This window comes from Lithobates pipiens, unplaced genomic scaffold, assembly GCF_037356315.1.
Source record: "Lithobates pipiens isolate NorthernLeopardFrog02 unplaced genomic scaffold, aLitPip1_a1.2 Scaffold_13, whole genome shotgun sequence".
Classification (NCBI taxonomy): Eukaryota; Metazoa; Chordata; class Amphibia; order Anura; family Ranidae; genus Lithobates; species Lithobates pipiens.
In genome coordinates, this window is record NW_027507718.1 from 228,410,431 (window position 1) to 228,429,712 (window position 19,282).

The 19,282-nt window shown below is 43.8% G+C and overlaps 1 protein-coding gene across 3 annotated transcripts in view; it reads right to left on the bottom strand.

Moving 5' to 3' along the window:
• Window positions 1–814: 814 nt before the first annotated feature.
• The window catches only part of ACER1 (alkaline ceramidase 1), a 74,238-nt gene continuing 55,770 nt past the window's right edge, over window positions 815–19,282 (bottom strand). For all 3 annotated transcript variants that reach the window (XM_077476302.1, XM_077476303.1, XM_077476305.1), the window contains exons 5-7: window positions 10,163–10,300; window positions 5,214–5,351; window positions 815–1,461 (exon numbers count right to left, since the gene is read on the bottom strand). In XM_077476302.1, coding sequence (XP_077332428.1) covers window positions 1,284–1,461; window positions 5,214–5,351; window positions 10,163–10,300 — 454 coding nt within the window. In that variant the 3' untranslated portion in view covers window positions 815–1,283. The remainder of the gene's footprint in view (window positions 1,462–5,213; window positions 5,352–10,162; window positions 10,301–19,282) is intronic.

Sequence of the window (19,282 nt, forward strand, 5' to 3'; positions counted from 1 at the left end):
TTCCGTAAGCATTTACAAAGCATCCATGGTGCACTGAACAGCTTTTTTGAACTAGTAAGCACCATTCCTCTCCACCCATGGAAATGTTCAGTACTGTTCTTAATAGGAGAAGCAAGAGTGTTATTTATCAAGTAGATCAGAGATATGCAATTAGTGGACCTCCAGCTGTTGCTGAACTACAAGTCCCATGAGGCATAGCAAGACTCTGACAGCCACAAGCATGACACCCAGAGGTAGAGGTATGATGGGACTTGTGGTTTTGCAACAACTGGAGGTCCGCTAATTGCATATCCCTGAAGTAGACCTTTGCAGTCATTATTGAACTTCAGTAGGCAGTTATCTGGCATTTAACACGCTTTCGGTAAAGTTCTGCAAAAGCTTTCAAAATATTTGATAAATACCTGCTGAAAGTGATGCAAAGGTTCAAAGCTAAGATAAAACATACCCATTTAAAATGAAACATGATAATCATTTCACCTGTGATCCTACAAAAAGATCTCGTCATCACATCTCTTTAAAACTGAATACATATGAAATAATTTGAATATTAATTAGAGTCACTCCGTGCCTTACTTGCAATTATTTAGCCAAAAACCTGTAGGCAGGGGAAGCTATCTCCGCCGGGAGAAGGAAGTGATTATTGCCAGCGGCTATACCATACAGATAGGTACACCATTGTGAATGGGGCCTTATAGCTGTAATCCAAACAAAAGTTAGGACCTTCAGGAGAGATAACATGGATCCACTCCATGGATTGCCCATTATTTACACTGAAAAAAAAATTTTTTTTTTCAAAACATCTTGATAGCAACTATTTTACACACAATTGTAATATATGTTGAATAAAACAGTGCTGTCCATAATATGTACACATAATTACAGAACACCTGATTGTGTTTCCCTGGCATTCCCCAATGCATAAAAGTCTGGATACAGTCATTGCAGAAAACAGTAACTTCCCTCCCAGACAAGGTTGATACAGGAAGACGTCCAATGATCAATATTTTGTGCTGTACAGGTCTACCTGTTAATCCCCATCCAGGTAAAAAATAACCACAATCTCTATTACTGTTATAGCTCTTGTTCCAGGATACACAACGGACATTATACCAAAGGCACATTTAGATGCCCATCAGGATTTGAAGTTCCATTTATCACAGGAGTGGGTCTGATGAGAGCCTTAATTGAACCCGCATAAGACTAATCTCAACTGCAGTAAATTCAGATGAAGATTTCTGATTTTGGCTACTTTAGTGTTGCAACATTTGATGGAATCTTATGAGTTAGCAGTGCTTTTTAACGTCTTTTTTCGTGGCAATGGCTAAATAGGGCAATCCAAATCTTGTGGACTTGAGCGGCCAATACTGAACTTGAAGATTACATTCAGGAATCTCATACTGAGCATCGAAGTAGGCAAATACGGTATTAACGTGGCATACAGTCAGACAAATGAAGATGTGCCTGTGAGAATCAAAAAAATAGACAGAAATCACAGTCAGCTACATGTACTGTATATGCAATAAATACATTCAAAAGAGATTTGCATTAAATACTATCACATTAACAGTAACACTGTGCTGCTTGGTTCATTTAAAGTGGAGAAAGGAAAATTCAAGTAATTGTAATGGAAACCTGCTTATTTCCTTGAAAGAGAATCATTATCTGCAAGTGTTACATTTACACATTACCTAGAATGAGTATGCCCAGACTGTGGACATTAGGCCAGTGGTATAAGTAAGGCAACCCCCCACCTTGCGCTGCGAGGCCGGCCAGTTAACTTTATGATATGATCTTTTCTTAAAAAAAGTAAATAGTGCAATGTGCCAATATCAGTGCATTGGCACTACAGTGATCCCGCCAGACTGCACTGCACACCAGCTGCTTGTGAATTAGCCCTTAATGTATATGTGTTAATATGTATGTGTGTTTATGTGTTTAGTGTATGCATGTTGATGTGTACATTTGTTAGCCCTTGTCCCTTGTACACACGGTCGAACATTCCGACGGAAAATGTCCGATCGGACCGTGTTGTCGGATAATCCGACCGTGTGTAGGCTCCATCAGACTTTTTCCGTCGGATTGTCCGACCAACAAAGTTTGAGAGCTGGATATAAAATTTTCCGACAACATGATCTGATCGGACTTTGTCCGATCGTTTGTAGAGAATTATGATCGGACAGAGTGCCACACATGCTCAGATCAAATTACGAGACTAAAGCTATTGGCTACTAGCCTGAACGTAGTCCTATCGTAACGAACTAACGTCATCACGTTACGAACGATCTGCAAAACCAGCTTTGGACATAATCCGTCAGAAAAATTCTGGCCGATTTTGTGGTCAGAATGTCCAACTGTGTGTACCGGGGCTTAGGGTCAAGTCACACTAGTGATACTATATGCCAGGGACAGGATTATTATGCAGATCAGAAGCAATACACTCTAAAGCTGGCCATACACCTATAGATTATCTGCAGATTTTCTATGGTTAGATGGAAAAAGTGCAACAGATTTCTCCATGTTCGCTAATCTGTGTGGATGGAGGAATCTCCCACTTTTTCCATCTAACCATAGAAAATCTGCAGATAATCTATAGGTGTATGGCCAGCTTTAGTGCCAAGCTTCTCTCCCTCACTGTTAAGATGAATGTGCCACTGTTTTATCATTGATGAAAACACTGCAGGAAGTCACGCGTCACCAATCCTGGCAGCGAGGAAATTACACCTGGATCCAGGTGAGTATTTATTATGCTCTGCATATAATCTTGTCGCTGGAGATTCTGCCTTATAGTTCTTGCACTGGCAGGTAATGGATAGTCAGTGGGCAATTTTCCTCCTACAAACCAGCAACATAAGGGAGCAATATTCCTCTCACTGGCCTCCAATGCAAGAGGGATTTATCTTCCTACTAACTACCAATGCAAGGGGGCAGTCTTCCTTCTATTGACGACCCAAGTAAACAGTATTCTTCATAATGATTGCACACCTAAGGAAGCTTTCATTCTTCTACTGACCACCAACTCAGGAGAGAATCTTTCTGCCTACTGACCACCAGTGCAAGGGAACATTCTTCCTTCAACTGGCAACCAACATAAGAGGGTATTCTTCCTTCTACTGACCACCAATGTTAAGGAGCATTCCATCTGACCATCCACATAAGATGATGTTCTTCCTTGTATTGTCCCGCCACATATATGAGCATTCTTTTTCCTACTGACCACACACGCAAGGGAGCATTCTTCTTTCTACTGAACACACACGAGGGAGCCATCTTCCTTCTACTGACCACCAACTTAAAGGAGAATTCTTCCTTCTTCTGACCACCCACATAATGGGGTATTTTTCCTTCTACTGATCACCAATGTACAGGGTAATTTTTTCTCACACTAACCATCAATGTAAGAAATGTTACATTTTTACTTAGTTTTGTTACATTATCCAATCAAGTGCAAGCAAAAATCTTTTTTTTTTCCTTGCACATGATTTAATATTCTTTGTGAAGTGAATTTTCACTTACCTTCAACTCTTTCATTAAAGCTATTATAAAGGCTGGTTTCCCCCCCAAAATAACAAACATGTTATACTTACCTGCTCTGTACAATTGCACAGAGCAGCCCCAAACCTCCTCTTATGGGGTCCTCCACTGTTGATCTCTGCTATGGGGCAGACGTCCAGGCTTGCTCCTAAACCAGGCTGTGTGCATCCATTGACACAAACAGCGCCACTTGGCTCCACCCTCCCACTCTCTCCTAACAGGATTTGATTGACAGCAGCAGGAGCCAATGGCTCCCTAAGTATTTAGGGAGGTGAGTGGGTAATACCGCTACTGTAACGCTATGACTTTAGAACCATTTTAACCGCTTAAGGACCGCTTCACGCCAATGTACGTCGGCAGAAGGGCACGGCTGGGCACAAGCATGTACAGGTACGTTGCCCTTTAAGTGCCCGGTCCTGAGCTCTGTGACCATGGCCGTGAGATCCGCGATCGGGTCACAGAGCTGAAGAACGAGGAGAGGTAAGTGTAAACAAACCTCTCCTTGTGCTTCCTACTGAGGCTGTCACTGATCGTCTGTTCCCTATTATAGGGAAAGATGATCAGTGGCGTCAGACGCCAAGCCACGCCCCCTACAGTTAAAAAAACAAACACACTTAACCCCTACACTGCCCCCTAGTGGTTAACTCCTTCACTGCCAGTGACATTTTTACAGTAATCAGTGCATTTTTAATTGCACTGATTGCTGTATTAATGCCAATGGTCCCAAAAATGTGTCAAAATTGTCAGACTGATCACCGCCATTACTAGTAAAAAAAAATTATTAATAAAAATGCCATAAAACTATCCCCTATTTTGTAGACCCTATAACTTTTGCGCAAACCAATCAATAAACGCTTATTGAGATTTTTTTTACCAAAAATATGTAGAAGAATACGTATCGGCCTAAACTGAGGAAAAATATTTTTTTTTATATATTTTTGGGGAATATTTATTATAGTAAAATGTAAAAAATAATGCATTTTTTTTTCAAAATTGTCGCTCTTTTTTTGTTTATAGTGCAAAAAATAAAAACCGCAGGGGTGATCAAATACCACCAAAAGAAAGCTCTATTTGTGGGGAAAAAAGGACATCGATTTTGTTTTGGAGCCATGTCACACGACCGCCCAATTGCCAGTTAAATCGACGCAGTGCCGAATCGTAAAAAAGGGCTTGGCCCTTTAGCTGGAAAATGGTCCAGGGCTTAAGTGGTTAAGACAAGTAAAAATTCACTTTTCAAATTGAACATGCTCTAGGGATCCAGTAAACCAGCCAAACTTTTCTTTTGAAATTCTATTCTCTATAACAGGGGTCTCCAAACTTTCTAAACAAAGGGCCGGTTTATTGTTCTTCAGACTTTGGGGGGCTGGACTGTGGCCAGCAGGAGTGGAAATTTTCCTGGCTTCAGTGGGAGTAAACATTCCCACATTTGGTGTTAGGGAGAGGAATAGTGCCACATCGTAGGCATCATAGGGAGGAATTATGCCCCATTATTGGTATCAGTGGCAGAAATGTTGCCCCATTGTTGAAGTCATATGGCAGAATAGTATCTCATATCAGTGAGAGGAATAGTGCCCCGGGGGTCTGGCATGCAAAGGGCCGCATCTGGCCTCTGGGCCTTAGTTTGGAGACCACTGCTCTATAATTCGATACATAACTCATATATATATATTAGCTGTTCTTACCAGAAGCTATGCAAGTAACAGAAGTTGATCCTTTTCCAAAAATTACAGCAGAGGCGATCACTAAGCCAGCAAGAAATGGCCAATAGCCACAAATAAAATGACATGAATGCCAAATTAATGATGTCCTTGTCAGTGCACCTGTGTATAATAAGTGAAAAAAAATATTATATGACCAGTTAAATGCTAAGGAGGTTTTACATCAAAAAAGAGACCTCCAATTCAGACTCCTACACTCCTTTTCCTTTTGTCACAATAGATATGCTACTATAATACATTTTGTATTATCATGAGTTATGACTACTCTGGTTCGGGAGTAGTTTGGTAAGGTGGATCCCTCGATGGTGCAGCATTAGAATAGTCTTAATTGAGAGTTAACTATTTGTTAATAGGGGAAAAAGAATTTTAATATACTTTTAATAGGTTAAATCAGAGATATAAAAAATGTAAATGAGGTGGAGTGGAGGGGCTGATGATGTCACAATACCCTCGTCCAATCAGAGAACGCCTTGTATTAACTAAAATATTGTCAGATTTGATAAGTAGATTGCTAAATGACTGCCCACCTGGATATAGTGCCGTCTTGGCAATTGATGCGGTCGGATCACTTTTGGCTCCGGTGTTCACTTATTGTGTACTGCAGCAGGCAGTTCCCCACGGCTTTATTAGGAGGCTGATACTGCTCTTATAGGTAAATCTTTTTTATTTTACCTCACTTTTGTGTCATCTTATTACTTAAAACAAACTATAATCGGTGGTCCGTTTAGAAGATTTTTGGTACTGACAGATATGACCTCCCTTTGTGATTTATATACAGGTGGGCAGTCATTTAGCAATCTACTTATCAAATCTGGCAATATTTTCCCAACTATGGAATACGGCTTGACGGCTCGATTGATTCAACGCAGGCTACCTTAACTATTTTCAGGTATATTTTTTCCGCAATTTGTTTTCTTCAGTATTACCCAGTTAATTCAATATAGCCCCTACTGCATCATTCTAATTGAAATGTCCATCTCTACAGATTGTTTTGGGGTCTCTGCGGTTTATCTGTGCGGCTTTCTTTACCCTGACTAGGTGCACAATACGGTGTACATTATTTTCTATTTTTTGGACTACACAATTTAATGAGCCTTGATCCACCTGGTAAGATGCTGTCTCACTTACCTGTTTACCCTAATTATTGTTCTTTATGCAATGTTTATATTCAATATTCATGTACAATCATGTGATTGTTGTTTTATTGTTTGTAATTTCTTTTCTTTCATATACCTCATTTGCATATGTATTATTAATTCATGTAACCTTTTTACCTTTACTTACTGTATTGGTAATCTACTTTCCTCTTCTTGATTCGCCGGAGCCGCGATGACGTCACTCCTGCGCATGCGCAGGGCCGGTGCACCCACTAGGCGGATTAGGCAGCCGCCTAGGGCGCACTGCCGCCTAGGGGCGCAGCCGACCCTTGCCTCCCCCTTTCTTCCTCTTCTCCCACCCCCAAGCTCCCGGCAGAGCCACTGACAGGGGACCCGGAGAGCAAGGAGTTCAGTGCGGCGGGCGGGTGGTAGCCGTGTGGTGTGCAGCTTCTCCCCTCTCCCTCCCAGGATTTCACAATGCTGGAGGGAGAGGGAAGTCTGTGTAACAAGGCAGGCAGCCAATAGCGCTCCTCTTCTGAGTGGGAGGGCGTGACTGCTAAGTTGCTCCGCCTCCCACTAACTCCTTAGCCAATCATATTGTCCAGCCCGCCACATTTGACCAAAAGATGTTGGCCAGAGCAGGGCAGGATGGAGAGGACACAACATACCTGAGCATGGGGAAGGTATGAGATAAAACCTGTCACAATGCTGGCTGCAGAAACGTATCAGTGTTCTCCTTCTCTGGTGCTGTGTGTAGGATATGCAGAGATCACACTGATCGGGAGGACTTCCCCTCCTCTTCTCACTCTGCTTCTTATCTGTGTTTTTATTTACACTTAAAGAGGAAGTAAACCCTTCCAAACAACTTGGACCTATAGGTAAGCCTAGATTAAGGCTTACCTGTAGGTCCAAGCAATATCTCCTAAACCTATATGGTTTAGGAGATATTTGCCCGAAAATGGGCACCGCTGTCTACGGCGCATGCGCCGTAGACAGCGGCGCGCAGGCGCACTAAATGCGGCAAATCCAAGAATGGATTTGCCTAATTTGTCGACTCCCGTGCGCATGCGCGGGAGTGACGTCATCGCGGTTGCGCCGCTGTGATTCGTCGGAGCTGCGAGACGCCACCAGCAACATGGATGCGGCGGACTACAGGGGACAGCGGCGACTTCGCTGGCTCCTGTGTCAGGTAAGTGACACATAATGAGCTACTATGCGATGCATAGTAGTCCATTATGCTTTACCTTTGCAGGGAAAAAGAGAGGAAGTAAACCCATCAGGGTTTACTTCCTCTTTAACACAGGACAGGAGAATGCTGATTAGACTTCTGCAAGACCTGCAATGACTGCTGTTTCTATAGCTATATGTGTCCATCCATGATTTGTTTGACCTTTTATTTATCTTTGAAGGAATTAGGTTGGTCAGGCTGGGAGCATCTCAGACCTGTTAACCATTTACTGTCCTCCTTTGCTTAAGAAATTATTGTTAGTTTTTTTGTTTTTTGGCACATTGTTATATCTTGTAAACTCCTGTTTACACAGTGCAGTGATCAATGTTTTTCCACACTGGTCACTGCTAGCCTAGGAAACACTTGTACTATGTCTGCAGTCTCTGACCCTCTCCTGTATCATGTCTGCAGTCTCTGACCCTGTCCTGTACCATGTCTGCAGTCTCTGACCCTCTCCTGTACTATGTATGCAGTCTCTGACCCTCTCCTGTATCATGTATGCAGTCTCTGACCCTCACCTGTATCATGTCTGCAGTCTCTGACCCTCACCTGTATCATGTCTGCAGTCTCTGACCCTCTCCTGTACCATGTCTGCAGTCTCTGACCCTCTCCTGTATCATGTCTGCAGTCTCTGACCCTCTCCTGTACTATGTCTGCAGTCTCTGACCGTCTACTGTACTGTGTATGCAGTCTCTGACCCTCTCCTGTACTATGTATGCAGTCTCTGACCCTCTCCTGTATCATGTATGCAGTCTCTGACCCTCACCTGTATCATGTCTGCAGTCTCTGACCCTCTCCTGTACCATGTCTGCAGTCTCTGACCCTCTCCTGTATCATGTCTGCAGTCTCTGACCCTCTCCTGTACTATGTCCGCAGTCTCTGACCCTCTCCTGTACTATGTCCCCAGTCTCTGACCCTCTCCTGTACTATGTCCCCAGTCTCTGACCCTCTCCTGTACTATGTCCCCAGTCTCTGACCCTCTCCTGTACTATGTCCCCAGTCTCTGACCCTCTCCTGTACTATGTCCCCAGTCTCTGACCCTCTCCTGTACTATGTCCCCAGTCTCTGACCCTCTCCTGTACTATGCCCCCAGTCTCTGACCCTCTCCTGTACTATGTCCCCAGTCTCTGACCCTCTCCTGTACTATGTCCCCAGTGTCTGACCATCTCCTGTACTATGTCCGCAGTCTCTGACCATCTCCTGTACTATGTCCGCAGTCTCTGACCCTCTCCTGTACTATGTCTGCAGCCTCTGGCCATCTCCTCTACCATGTCTGCAGTCTCTGGCCATCTCCTCTACCATGTCTGCAGTCTCTGACCCTCTCCTGTACTATGTCTGCAGTCTCTGACCCTCTTCTGTAGTACGTTTTGCAGTGTCTGACCCTCTCCTGTACCCTGTCTGCAGTCTCTGACCCTCTCCTGTACTATGTCCCCAGTCTCTGACCATCTCCTGTACTATGTCCGCAGTCTCTGACCATCTCCTGTACTATGTCCGCAGTCTCTGACCCTCTCCTGTACTATGTATGCAGTCTCTGACCCTCTCCTGTATCATGTCTACAGTCTCTGACCCTCTCCTGTATCATGTCTGCAGTCTCTGACCCTCTCCTGTACCCTGTCTGCAGTCTCTGACCCTCTCCTGTACCCTGTCTGCAGTCTCTGACCCTCTCCTGTACCCTGTCGGCAGTCTCTGACCCTCTCCTGTAGTACGTTTTGCAGTCTGTGACCCTCTCCTGTAGTATTTCTGCAATAAAGGGGGGCTACAGGTATGTTGGGTGGTGAGGGAAGAGGGCTGTGGGTGCAGTGGGTGGTAAAGCAAGGGAGGCTGCAGGCACAGTAGATGATGAGGAAAGGGGTCCCAGATGCAGTGGGTGGTGATGAAAGGCATGCCTAGGCACAAGTGATGGTTAAGGCGGGCCTGTAAAGAAAATTTTAATGTATAATTCAGGGCAAGGGGCTTCATAATCCAGAGCCCACCAAAATCTTCAGAACCAGGCCCATGATGCTCGTAATCCAGGCTGAACGGTCGCACTTGCAATTGGCCCTGGTGTTCACAGTGAAATAATTAAAACTGACAGATTGTCACACAATACACACTGGGATCTGTGATCAAAGAGTGTGTTGTGCTATTATTTAATGACACCTCACAAAGCCATGCAGTGTATGTTTTTTTTTTTTTTGGGGGGGGGGGGGGGGCGCAAGTAGCTGGTCTTGCCTAAGGTGCAAAATAGTCTAGCACCGGCCCTGCGCATGCGCATGGGAGCCGACATGAGCGGCATATCGCCATGATCTGCGGCCTGCTCAGTGCGCCTGCGCGCCACTGTCTAGGGTGCATGCGCCGTAGACAGCGGTGCCTGTCTTTTTGTAAATATCTCCTAAACCGTATAGATTTAGGAGATATTTCTTGGACCTATAGGTAAGCCTTAATCTAGGTTTACCTGTAGGTCAAAGTGGTTTGTAAGGGTTTACAACCACTTTAATCCTGGAACAAAAATCCACATTGTCATGCATTTGTGTCTATAAAGAGGAGCCAGGAAACATCTATTGTATAAATAAGATATACAGTAATTATAAACTCTGTGCACAACTTACTTTCTTATCTCCTTCACCAGAACATACAGTATGTGGATGGTTATACAGTTCAAAACATAGGCATTGACTGTAGGCTTCACAAATGACAACAGTGTACTGATTACTGCTGTGATGAAGATGACAACTCCAAATTGACTCCTGTCACATAATAAGACATATTACTTGGTTACTGCAGCCAATAAACAAATTAAATCAACTGCATCTGTACTGGTAAGTATGAACTATGACAATTGGGAGATACACATACTGTATGACGGATATGTGATTGGCTTTTATTATCTATTACATAGGGTCTGAGTCAAATTACCCATCATGTCCACCTTACTGTTAATGAACAACAAGGCCCAAGAGTGGCTTTCAAATCTGCCCACTGCCATGTACTGTCAAACAAAAGTAAAGTGGACCTGATGGGGAACAAATCTCTCAGTTCCTCTTCAGATATCGACCATCCATACTACAAAACTCCTCGGCCATGTACCTGTCATTATGATGAACACAGAGGCCAGGGAGGAAAGGAGCTACCACCAGGAAAGTGATGTTAATGCTTTATTGAATTTCTCTCATTAAATGGACTCTCTGAGATGCAATGTTTCCTGTACACAATCAGCATTTCACTTATTAATTTTACTCTTTCCTCTTTTTTTCTTTGTATCCTTTCATTTCCTAATATTGCGGACAGCAGGATTTTCTTCTTTGCGTGTTTCTGAAGGTTCAATACAGTGGCAGGTGATCGTAGCCGCATTAGTGTACTTGCAACGACACAGTTGGGAACTGTCCGTGATACTTTTCTGTTTACACTAATATAAGGTCAAGAGATGAGAAGGAAATCTGGGGACACCCTACTGACCATGCTCATTTTTATGCAAGCCCACAAAATAATGCTCCCCATTCCAACAAATATTTAGCTTGTATAAACGATATGTACAATTTAGCAATGCCTATAAGGTCAATCTGGAGGGGTTTTAAACTTAAAACATCAATAAAGTGTGACATAATGTGAACATGACTAGAACTCTGAAATACCCAGGGCATCCTGGGAGAGAATCCAGAAACAAGTTGATAAATAGAGGGGATAGCCAGATTACATCTTATGGTGGGATTGGTTTAAAGGGGACAATCAAATAGAACCTGTGCCTATTCACTGTACACACTGCACACATATGCCGCAACCCTTGTATTTACAAAATACGCAAAATTACTGTGCAACAGGTGACAGTCTCACTGACACACATAAACCTCAGGACAAATGGACTTTTTTTTTCAAATTAATCTTTTTCCATACTGTACATATGCCTTTCTGCACACAAAAAAGCATCACTTTGTCTGAGCCTTCCTTAATGTTGAACTGCATTAAAATCAGCAATCATTGAAACATGAACCCTTTTTTTCAGAATTATGTATTGTACACCATAGTTTATCATCTGCAGTGGTCAGGAGTAAGCAAAATACAATACAATGTATAGAGCGTTGATGGTTGGGTACACAGGTAATGCAAATGGGATCTTTGTATATACACACAGCACTGTACTGTCACCCTCATATAGTAGATGGTTGGGGTAGATAGATAGAACAAGATAGAGAGATAGATATAATTATATAGATAGATAGAATAAGAGATTATATATATATTGTAAGGGATCTTCCCGGGGTAGGGTGTGTTTGGACACAGTTCACAGCAGACTTGGAATTTATAAAGCAGATCTTGGCGTTTATTCGTGGTACAAACAGTCCAGCAAACAAAATATACAGCAACACCGTGCTTTCTAAGTACAACAAAAATAAAAGTCCTAGCCCGGCTGGGCGCTTACTAACAGGTTCTGCTCACCTATCTGACACTTACAAACACAGCGTCTTTCGCCTGGATATCGCAGGGTGAGTTTTAGCTCCAGCAGTGGCTGTGCTTGCAGCTTCCTTCAACACACAGATTGTTCATTCCCTGGCTGAGAAGCAATCACCTGCAGACCCTACAGAGCCTTTAGCTTCCCAGGCTAATTAGGATCCAAGCTCACCTGATCCCAAACCCAGAACTGGATCGGGGGATGTGGAATGACAGGTCCCTCTACCAAACCTACCTGCCATTCCATATAAACCCAGGCCCGGCAAAATTAAATAACAACTCAGCAGCATATCGCTGCTGAGAAACTGATCCATCCTGGATTTACCATCTCACACTGTGTAGCAACCTAGGTGAGATGTACACCCCCTCGATCACTTCTCCAGTGACATGTCTACATATCCCCCCCCTCTTTTTCAGACCGGAGGGCTGAGCCTTTTGTCCCCACAGACAACTTACCCTTGACAATGCGTCAGCATTTGCCTGTAATTTCCCTGACCTGTGTTCCACAGTGAAATTAAAGTTTTGTAGGGAGAGAAACCATCTAGTCACTCTTGCATTTCTCTCCTTGTTTAACTTCATCCATGTTAGGGGGGCATGGTCTGTCACCAACTTGAATTTCCTGCCTAGCAAGTAATACTTTAAAGATTCTAGGGCCCACTTCACTGCCAAACATTCTCGCTCCACAATGGCATAATTTTTCTCGGCCGGGGTTAGTTTTCTACTCAAGTACGTCACCGGATGCTCCTCACCATTCACTACTTGTGAGAGTACTGCACCTAAGCCTGTGCTAGAGGCATCTGTCTGGACCAGAAATTCTCGCCTGAAATCGGGGGTGACTAACACAGGTGGTTGGCACAAGGCAGACCTAAGGCTTTGGAAAGCCTCCTCGGCCTCTGGGGTCCACGTGACCATTGCTGTCTTTCCGCCCTTTGTCAAGTCAGTTAGCGGAGCAGCAACTGAGGCAAAGTTCGGCACAAATCTACGGTAATAACCCGTAATACCCAGGAAAGCTCTAACCTGTTTCCTTGTCAGGGGTCTAGGCCAATTCTGTATTGCCTCAATTTTATTTAGCTGTGGCCTAACCAATCCTCTTCCAACAATGTAGCCCAGATATTTGTTTTTGTTTTTCTGTAAAAATTCCTGAGCCTCCTGTTTCTGTGACACTGATAGAGTATCACCTACCTTGACTGGAGGGATTGGTTGTGACAAATTATTAACAGTATTTGTCGCCCCCAAGGATTCCCTGTCTTTCCAGGGCTTGATCAAGTTTATGTGATAAACTTGGAAAGGCTTCCTTCTACCTGGTTGGTGCACCTTGTAGTTCACCTCACTGATCTTTTCAACAATTTCATAAGGACCTTGCCACTTCGCCAAGAATTTACTCTCAACAGTGGGGACTAGTATAAGGACCCTATCGCCTGGGTTGAATGTCCTGATTCTTGCGGACCGGTTGTAAATTCTACTTTGGGCCTCTTGAGCTCTCTGGAGGTGTTCCCTTACCAGGGGCATTACAGTGGCTATACGGTCCTGCATTTGTGCTACATGCTCAATAACACTCTTGTATGGGGTGGACTCATTCTCCCATGTCTCTTTTGCAATGTCTAGTAGACCCCTAGGGTGATGACCATAGACCAACTCGAATGGTGAGAACCCTGTGGACGCTTGGGGCACCTCCCTAATAGCAAACATGAGGTAGGGTAATAAATGATCCCAGTCACGACCATCTTTTGCCACCACTTTCTTCAACATATGTTTCAAAGTTTTATTAAATCTCTCCACCAATCCGTCCGTCTGGGGGTGGTACACAGAGGTACGGATGTGTGAGATTTTAAATAGTCTGCATAATTCCTTCATTACTTTCGACATAAATGGCGTACCTTGGTCAGTTAGGATTTCTTTGGGGATCCCAGTCCTAGAGAACATATAAAACAACTCACGTGCAATTGTTTTAGATGCAGTGTTTCTTAAGGGTACAGCCTCAGGATAGCGGGTCGCATAATCCAGGACTACCAAAATATACTGGTGTCCTCTAGCTGACTTTACAATGGGACCCACTAAATCCATGGCAATACGCTCAAAAGGCACCTCTATAATAGGGAGCGAAACCAAAGGACTGCGAAAATGTGACACTGGGGCACTAACCTGACATGTGGGGCACGACTCACAGTATTTTTTAATGTCATCATATATGGCCGGCCAAAAAAACCTCTGGAGAACCCTCTCTCGCGTTTTGTCAGTCCCCAAGTGTCCCCCAAGAACATGGTTATGTGCCATGTCAAGCACCTGACGCCGGTACGGCTTAGGTACCAGAAGCTGTTCCACAATCTCATCTTTAACCTTATTGACTCTATAGAAAAGATCATTAGTCACCGAAAAATGTGGAAATCTTTTTTCAGCATCTGGTTCCTGAGGTACCCCGTTCATAACAGCAACCTGCTCTCTCGCATTTTTGAGAGTGGGGTCCTGTAATTGTGCAGTCCCAAAATTATCGCTAGACACCTCTAAGTCTAGTATATTTTGCTCAGTGGGAGGAGCCTCCTCCTCCCCAGCCAGGACCTGCAAAGGAAAACAATCATTTTCATCCTGCACATTTTTATCATTCACAGTGGACAAGGCAACCCCCTTAGAGGTATCCTCACTCCTTTTGGGGATTTTTCTTTTTTCCCAAAGAGCCCAGAATAATGGAAAATCGCGCCCCAATATTACATTATGCATGAGGTTTTTAACCACACCCACTTCATATTGTACGGTGCCTTGTTCAGTCCCGACTTTAGCCAGCACTATAGGGTACACTTTTGTATCACCATGTATGCACACAACACTCATATACTTTTTAGACTCTAAGTCCCCAGTCACCAGGCTAGCATGCACCAAGGTTACAAGGCTTCCTGAGTCCATTAACGCTTTAACAGGAAAGTCATTGATTGTGATGTTGCAGATTTGCGGTTCAGTCTCTAGTCCAGGAACTGCAGCACAAGATGGTTCCGCAAATAGCGACTGACGCCTGCTAGCGTCACATTCCATGGGTTCAGAGGTAAGAGGGCAATGGGCCGACACGTGTCCCGCCTCATGGCATCTCCAACACTGGATAGGGCCTGGTCTCTTTGGCAAGGAGTCCTTTTCAGAGCCCCTTAGCCACCCGGGACCATCACCAGTCTTTTGTCCCTGAGACACCACTTGAGCCCTTTTCCCCCCATCAGCACCCCTCCACACTCCCCCAATAGATGGAAGTCTCTTACCAGCTGACGGCACAGATCTGGCGCTCCGGGGAGGTGAAGATGCTGCAGGAACATCACGGAGGTAGTCCTCAGTCGCCTGGAACCTCTCCACAAGGTTGACAAGTTCGTTTGCATTCTTAGGATCACCTTGTCCCACCCAGCGTTGCAAGTCAGTAGGAAGGGCTCGGAGGTAGCGATCCATCACGACCTTCTCTAGGATTTGTGCAGGAGTAGAAGTGTCTGGCTCCAACCACTTTCTTGCCAAATGGATTAGGTCATACATCTGGGACCTCGCTGATTTGTCCAGACTGTAGCTCCAGTTGCGTACCCTCCGGGCACGGACTGCAGTAGTAACTCCTAGTCGGGCAAGCATCTCCTCTTTTAGCCGAGTATAGTCCTTAACCTCTTGCTCACTGAGGTCATAGTAGGCCTTTTGAGGTTCACCTGTTAAATAGGGCGCAATTACCTCTGCCCACTCAGCGGCTGGTAACTTCTCTCGCTCAGCCACGCGCTCAAATACTGTTAGATAGGCCTCAACATCGTCCTCAGCAGTCATCTTTTGCAGCGCTTTCTGCACAGTCCTTCTCCCAGAAAAAATCTCTGGAGCGGCTCCCTCCATTGTGGGTGGATTAGCAACCACAGGCGCCTCTCGATTTACTATCAGGTGCTCGATAAGTTGTTGTTGGCTTTGGCGCAAAGCTTGCAACTCTTCCTTATGCATCCGCTGTTGTGCAGCCATCATCTGCTGTTGTGCAGCCATGGACTGTTCATGTCGTCTATTGGCCTCTGTCTGCGCCTGCTGTTGTGCAGCCATCATCTGCTGTTGTTCAGCCATGGACTGTTCATGTCGTCTATTGGCCTCTGTCTGAGCCTGCTGTTGTTGCAAACTCACTTGCATAAACTGCTTCAGCATCTCCTCCATGTTGCTGGACTGTTTTTGGAGTGTAGTTGCAGCTTTCACCCAGGACATCAGCAGCTGTAGCCAAGTCTGTCCACACCGTTGCCCCTAGCAACCGCGTTGCCCGCTACCTCCACCAATTGTAAGGGATCTTCCCGGGGTAGGGTGTGTTTGGACACAGTTCACAGCAGACTTGGAATTTATAAAGCAGATCTTGGCGTTTATTCGTGGTACAAACAGTCCAGCAAACAAAATATACAGCAACACCGTGCTTTCTAAGTACAACAAAAATAAAAGTCCTAGCCCGGCTGGGCGCTTACTAACAGGTTCTGCTCACCTATCTGACACTTACAAACACAGCGTCTTTCGCCTGGATATCGCAGGGTGAGTTTTAGCTCCAGCAGTGGCTGTGCTTGCAGCTTCCTTCAACACACAGATTGTTCATTCCCTGGCTGAGAAGCAATCACCTGCAGACCCTACAGAGCCTTTAGCTTCCCAGGCTAATTAGGATCCAAGCTCACCTGATCCCAAACCCAGAACTGGATCGGGGGATGTGGAATGACAGGTCCCTCTACCAAACCTACCTGCCATTCCATATAAACCCAGGCCCGGCAAAATTAAATAACAACTCAGCAGCATATCGCTGCTGAGAAACTGATCCATCCTGGATTTACCATCTCACACTGTGTAGCAACCTAGGTGAGATGTACACCCCCTCGATCACTTCTCCAGTGACATGTCTACAATATATATATATATATAGATAGATAGATAGATAGATAGATAGATAGATAGATAGATAGATAGATAGATAGATAGATAGATAGATAGATAGATAGATAGACAACATAATTTAAAAACAAAGAAATTAGCAAAATAAATGAATATAGACAGATAGAATTAAGATAGATAAGAAAGATGCATAAGAAAGATAGATAGATAGGGACTGGCCAGAGAGCCACACCTGTGTGGTTATATATATATTATATCGATTTTATATATATATATATATGTAGAAAGTATTTGGATTGGAGCACAGATGTATCTTATTTCTATTGTGTAGAGCGGGTCAGTGACCAGACCTGAACCTGTATATCTCCTACAGCTTGTGTCTATCTGCCCCATATTGGCACTATAGGGGTTATTTACTAAAGGAAAATCCACTTTGCATTGCAAGTGCACTTGGAAGGAAAGTCGCTGTAGATCCGAGGGGGACATGCAAGGGCTTCCACTCATTTCAGATCTACCCCTTAGATTTAGAGCGACTGCACTTCTAAGTGCACTTGCAGTGCAAAGTGGATTTGCCTTTTCTAAATAACCCCCTATACCTAGTGAAGTATGCTACAAGCAAATAAGTATTTTGCATGTTGCAGAGTAGAGTAGAGTGGAGTAGGGACTGGCCAGAGAGGGATTACTTTGTGACCTAAAAATCCCTGTATGTGTATAGCAATTCATCCAGAACTTTGACTATTACAGGAAATTCTCATGATACTTGGCTTCAAAATAAAAATAATCCTCTGTAATGAGGGAATGCAGTCTATACCATTCTCTTTGCTTCAACATGAAACAGGAAAGGTGCGGGGTGACTTTTTGTTAGTTTGTCTGCTGTTGGGCACATTAGAACAAGAAGAGACATTGTCAGAGTTCCCCCTTACATCAAGGTCCACATCAGAATCCCCCCTTACATCAGTTATCCTTGTCAAGGTGCCCCCTTACATCAACTGTATGCATCTGAGTGTTTCAGTACATAAAACTGTCCAGAGCAGAATCCCTCCTTACAACTGTCTTCATAAGAGTCCCCCCTTACATCAAATGTGCTCATCAGATTCTTCACTTACAGTGGGTATAGAAAAGAATAGCCCCCTTTAAAATTATCACATCTTGTTGCTTTGCAGTCTGAAATGAAGACAGACACTGTTTTTATTTTATACAGCTGTATTTACTCAGTACAACTTTACAAATTACAAATTACAAACTGTACAAATTAACTCAGTATAACATCCAAATGAAAGATATAACATAAACATGTCAGAAACAAAATTCAAAAACAGAATCACTGAGTTGGAAAAGGGATCACCTTCTCCTAAAAGTGACATGTAAACGCAATCAGGTGTAGCTAACCACCTTCTTAATGGCTCACAAAGCCATTTGATCTCAACTGTGATCAGCTGTGGTCATTTTCATTAGCTCAGCATGAAAAGAGCTTTCCGGGAGCATTTCAGTTCCTGATAGTGCAACTGAAGCAAACAAACAACTATGGGTGGCAAGGCACTGTCAAAAGATCTCCTGGGTAAAACTGTGGACAGGCACAAGTCAGGAGATGGAAACAAAAACATTTAAAATGCTTTATCAATGCCTAGAAGCACAATGAAGTCTATTATTAAGAAGTGTAAGGTATTTGGTATAACACAGACCCTCCCTGGATCAGGACGTCGCTCCAAATTGGATGAAAGAGCCAGGAGGAATCTGGTCAGAGAGGCTACCAAGAGGCTTTACAGCAACTCTGAAGCAGGTACAGGAATTTATGACAAAGAGTGGTCATTGTGTGCATTTGACAACGATATCACAAATTTTCCACAAATATGGCTTGTATGGGAGGTTGCAAGAAAAAAGCCACTCCTCAAGAAAGGCCACATGCAGCCACGACTGAGCGCACCTTGAAGATTCTGAAGCCACATGGAAAAAGGTGTTGTGGTCAGGTGTTGTGGCCTCAATACCAAACAATATGTCTTGCAGAAATCCAATACAGCTCACCATCCAAATTTACTATAGAAACACCATTCCTATAGTAAAGTATGGAGGAGATAATATCCTGTTTATGGAGGTGTTTCTCTGCAGCACGGACTGGAACACTTGTCAGGATAGAAGGAAAAATGGATGGGGCAAAATACCATCAAATTCGAGGAAAATCTGCTGGCCTCTGCCAGAAAGTTGTCAATGGGAAGAAGATTTACCTTCCAACATGAAAATGACCCAAAGCACAAAGCAAAAATAAACACACATTGGTTGAAGGAGAAAAAGTTGAATGTCTTTACATGGCCTAGTCAAAGCTCAGACTTAAACCCCATTAAAAATCAGTGGAATGACTTGCGGTTATCATACATTCACCATTAAATTTAACTGAACTTAAGCAGTTCGGCAAAGAATAGTGGGCAAATATTTTACAG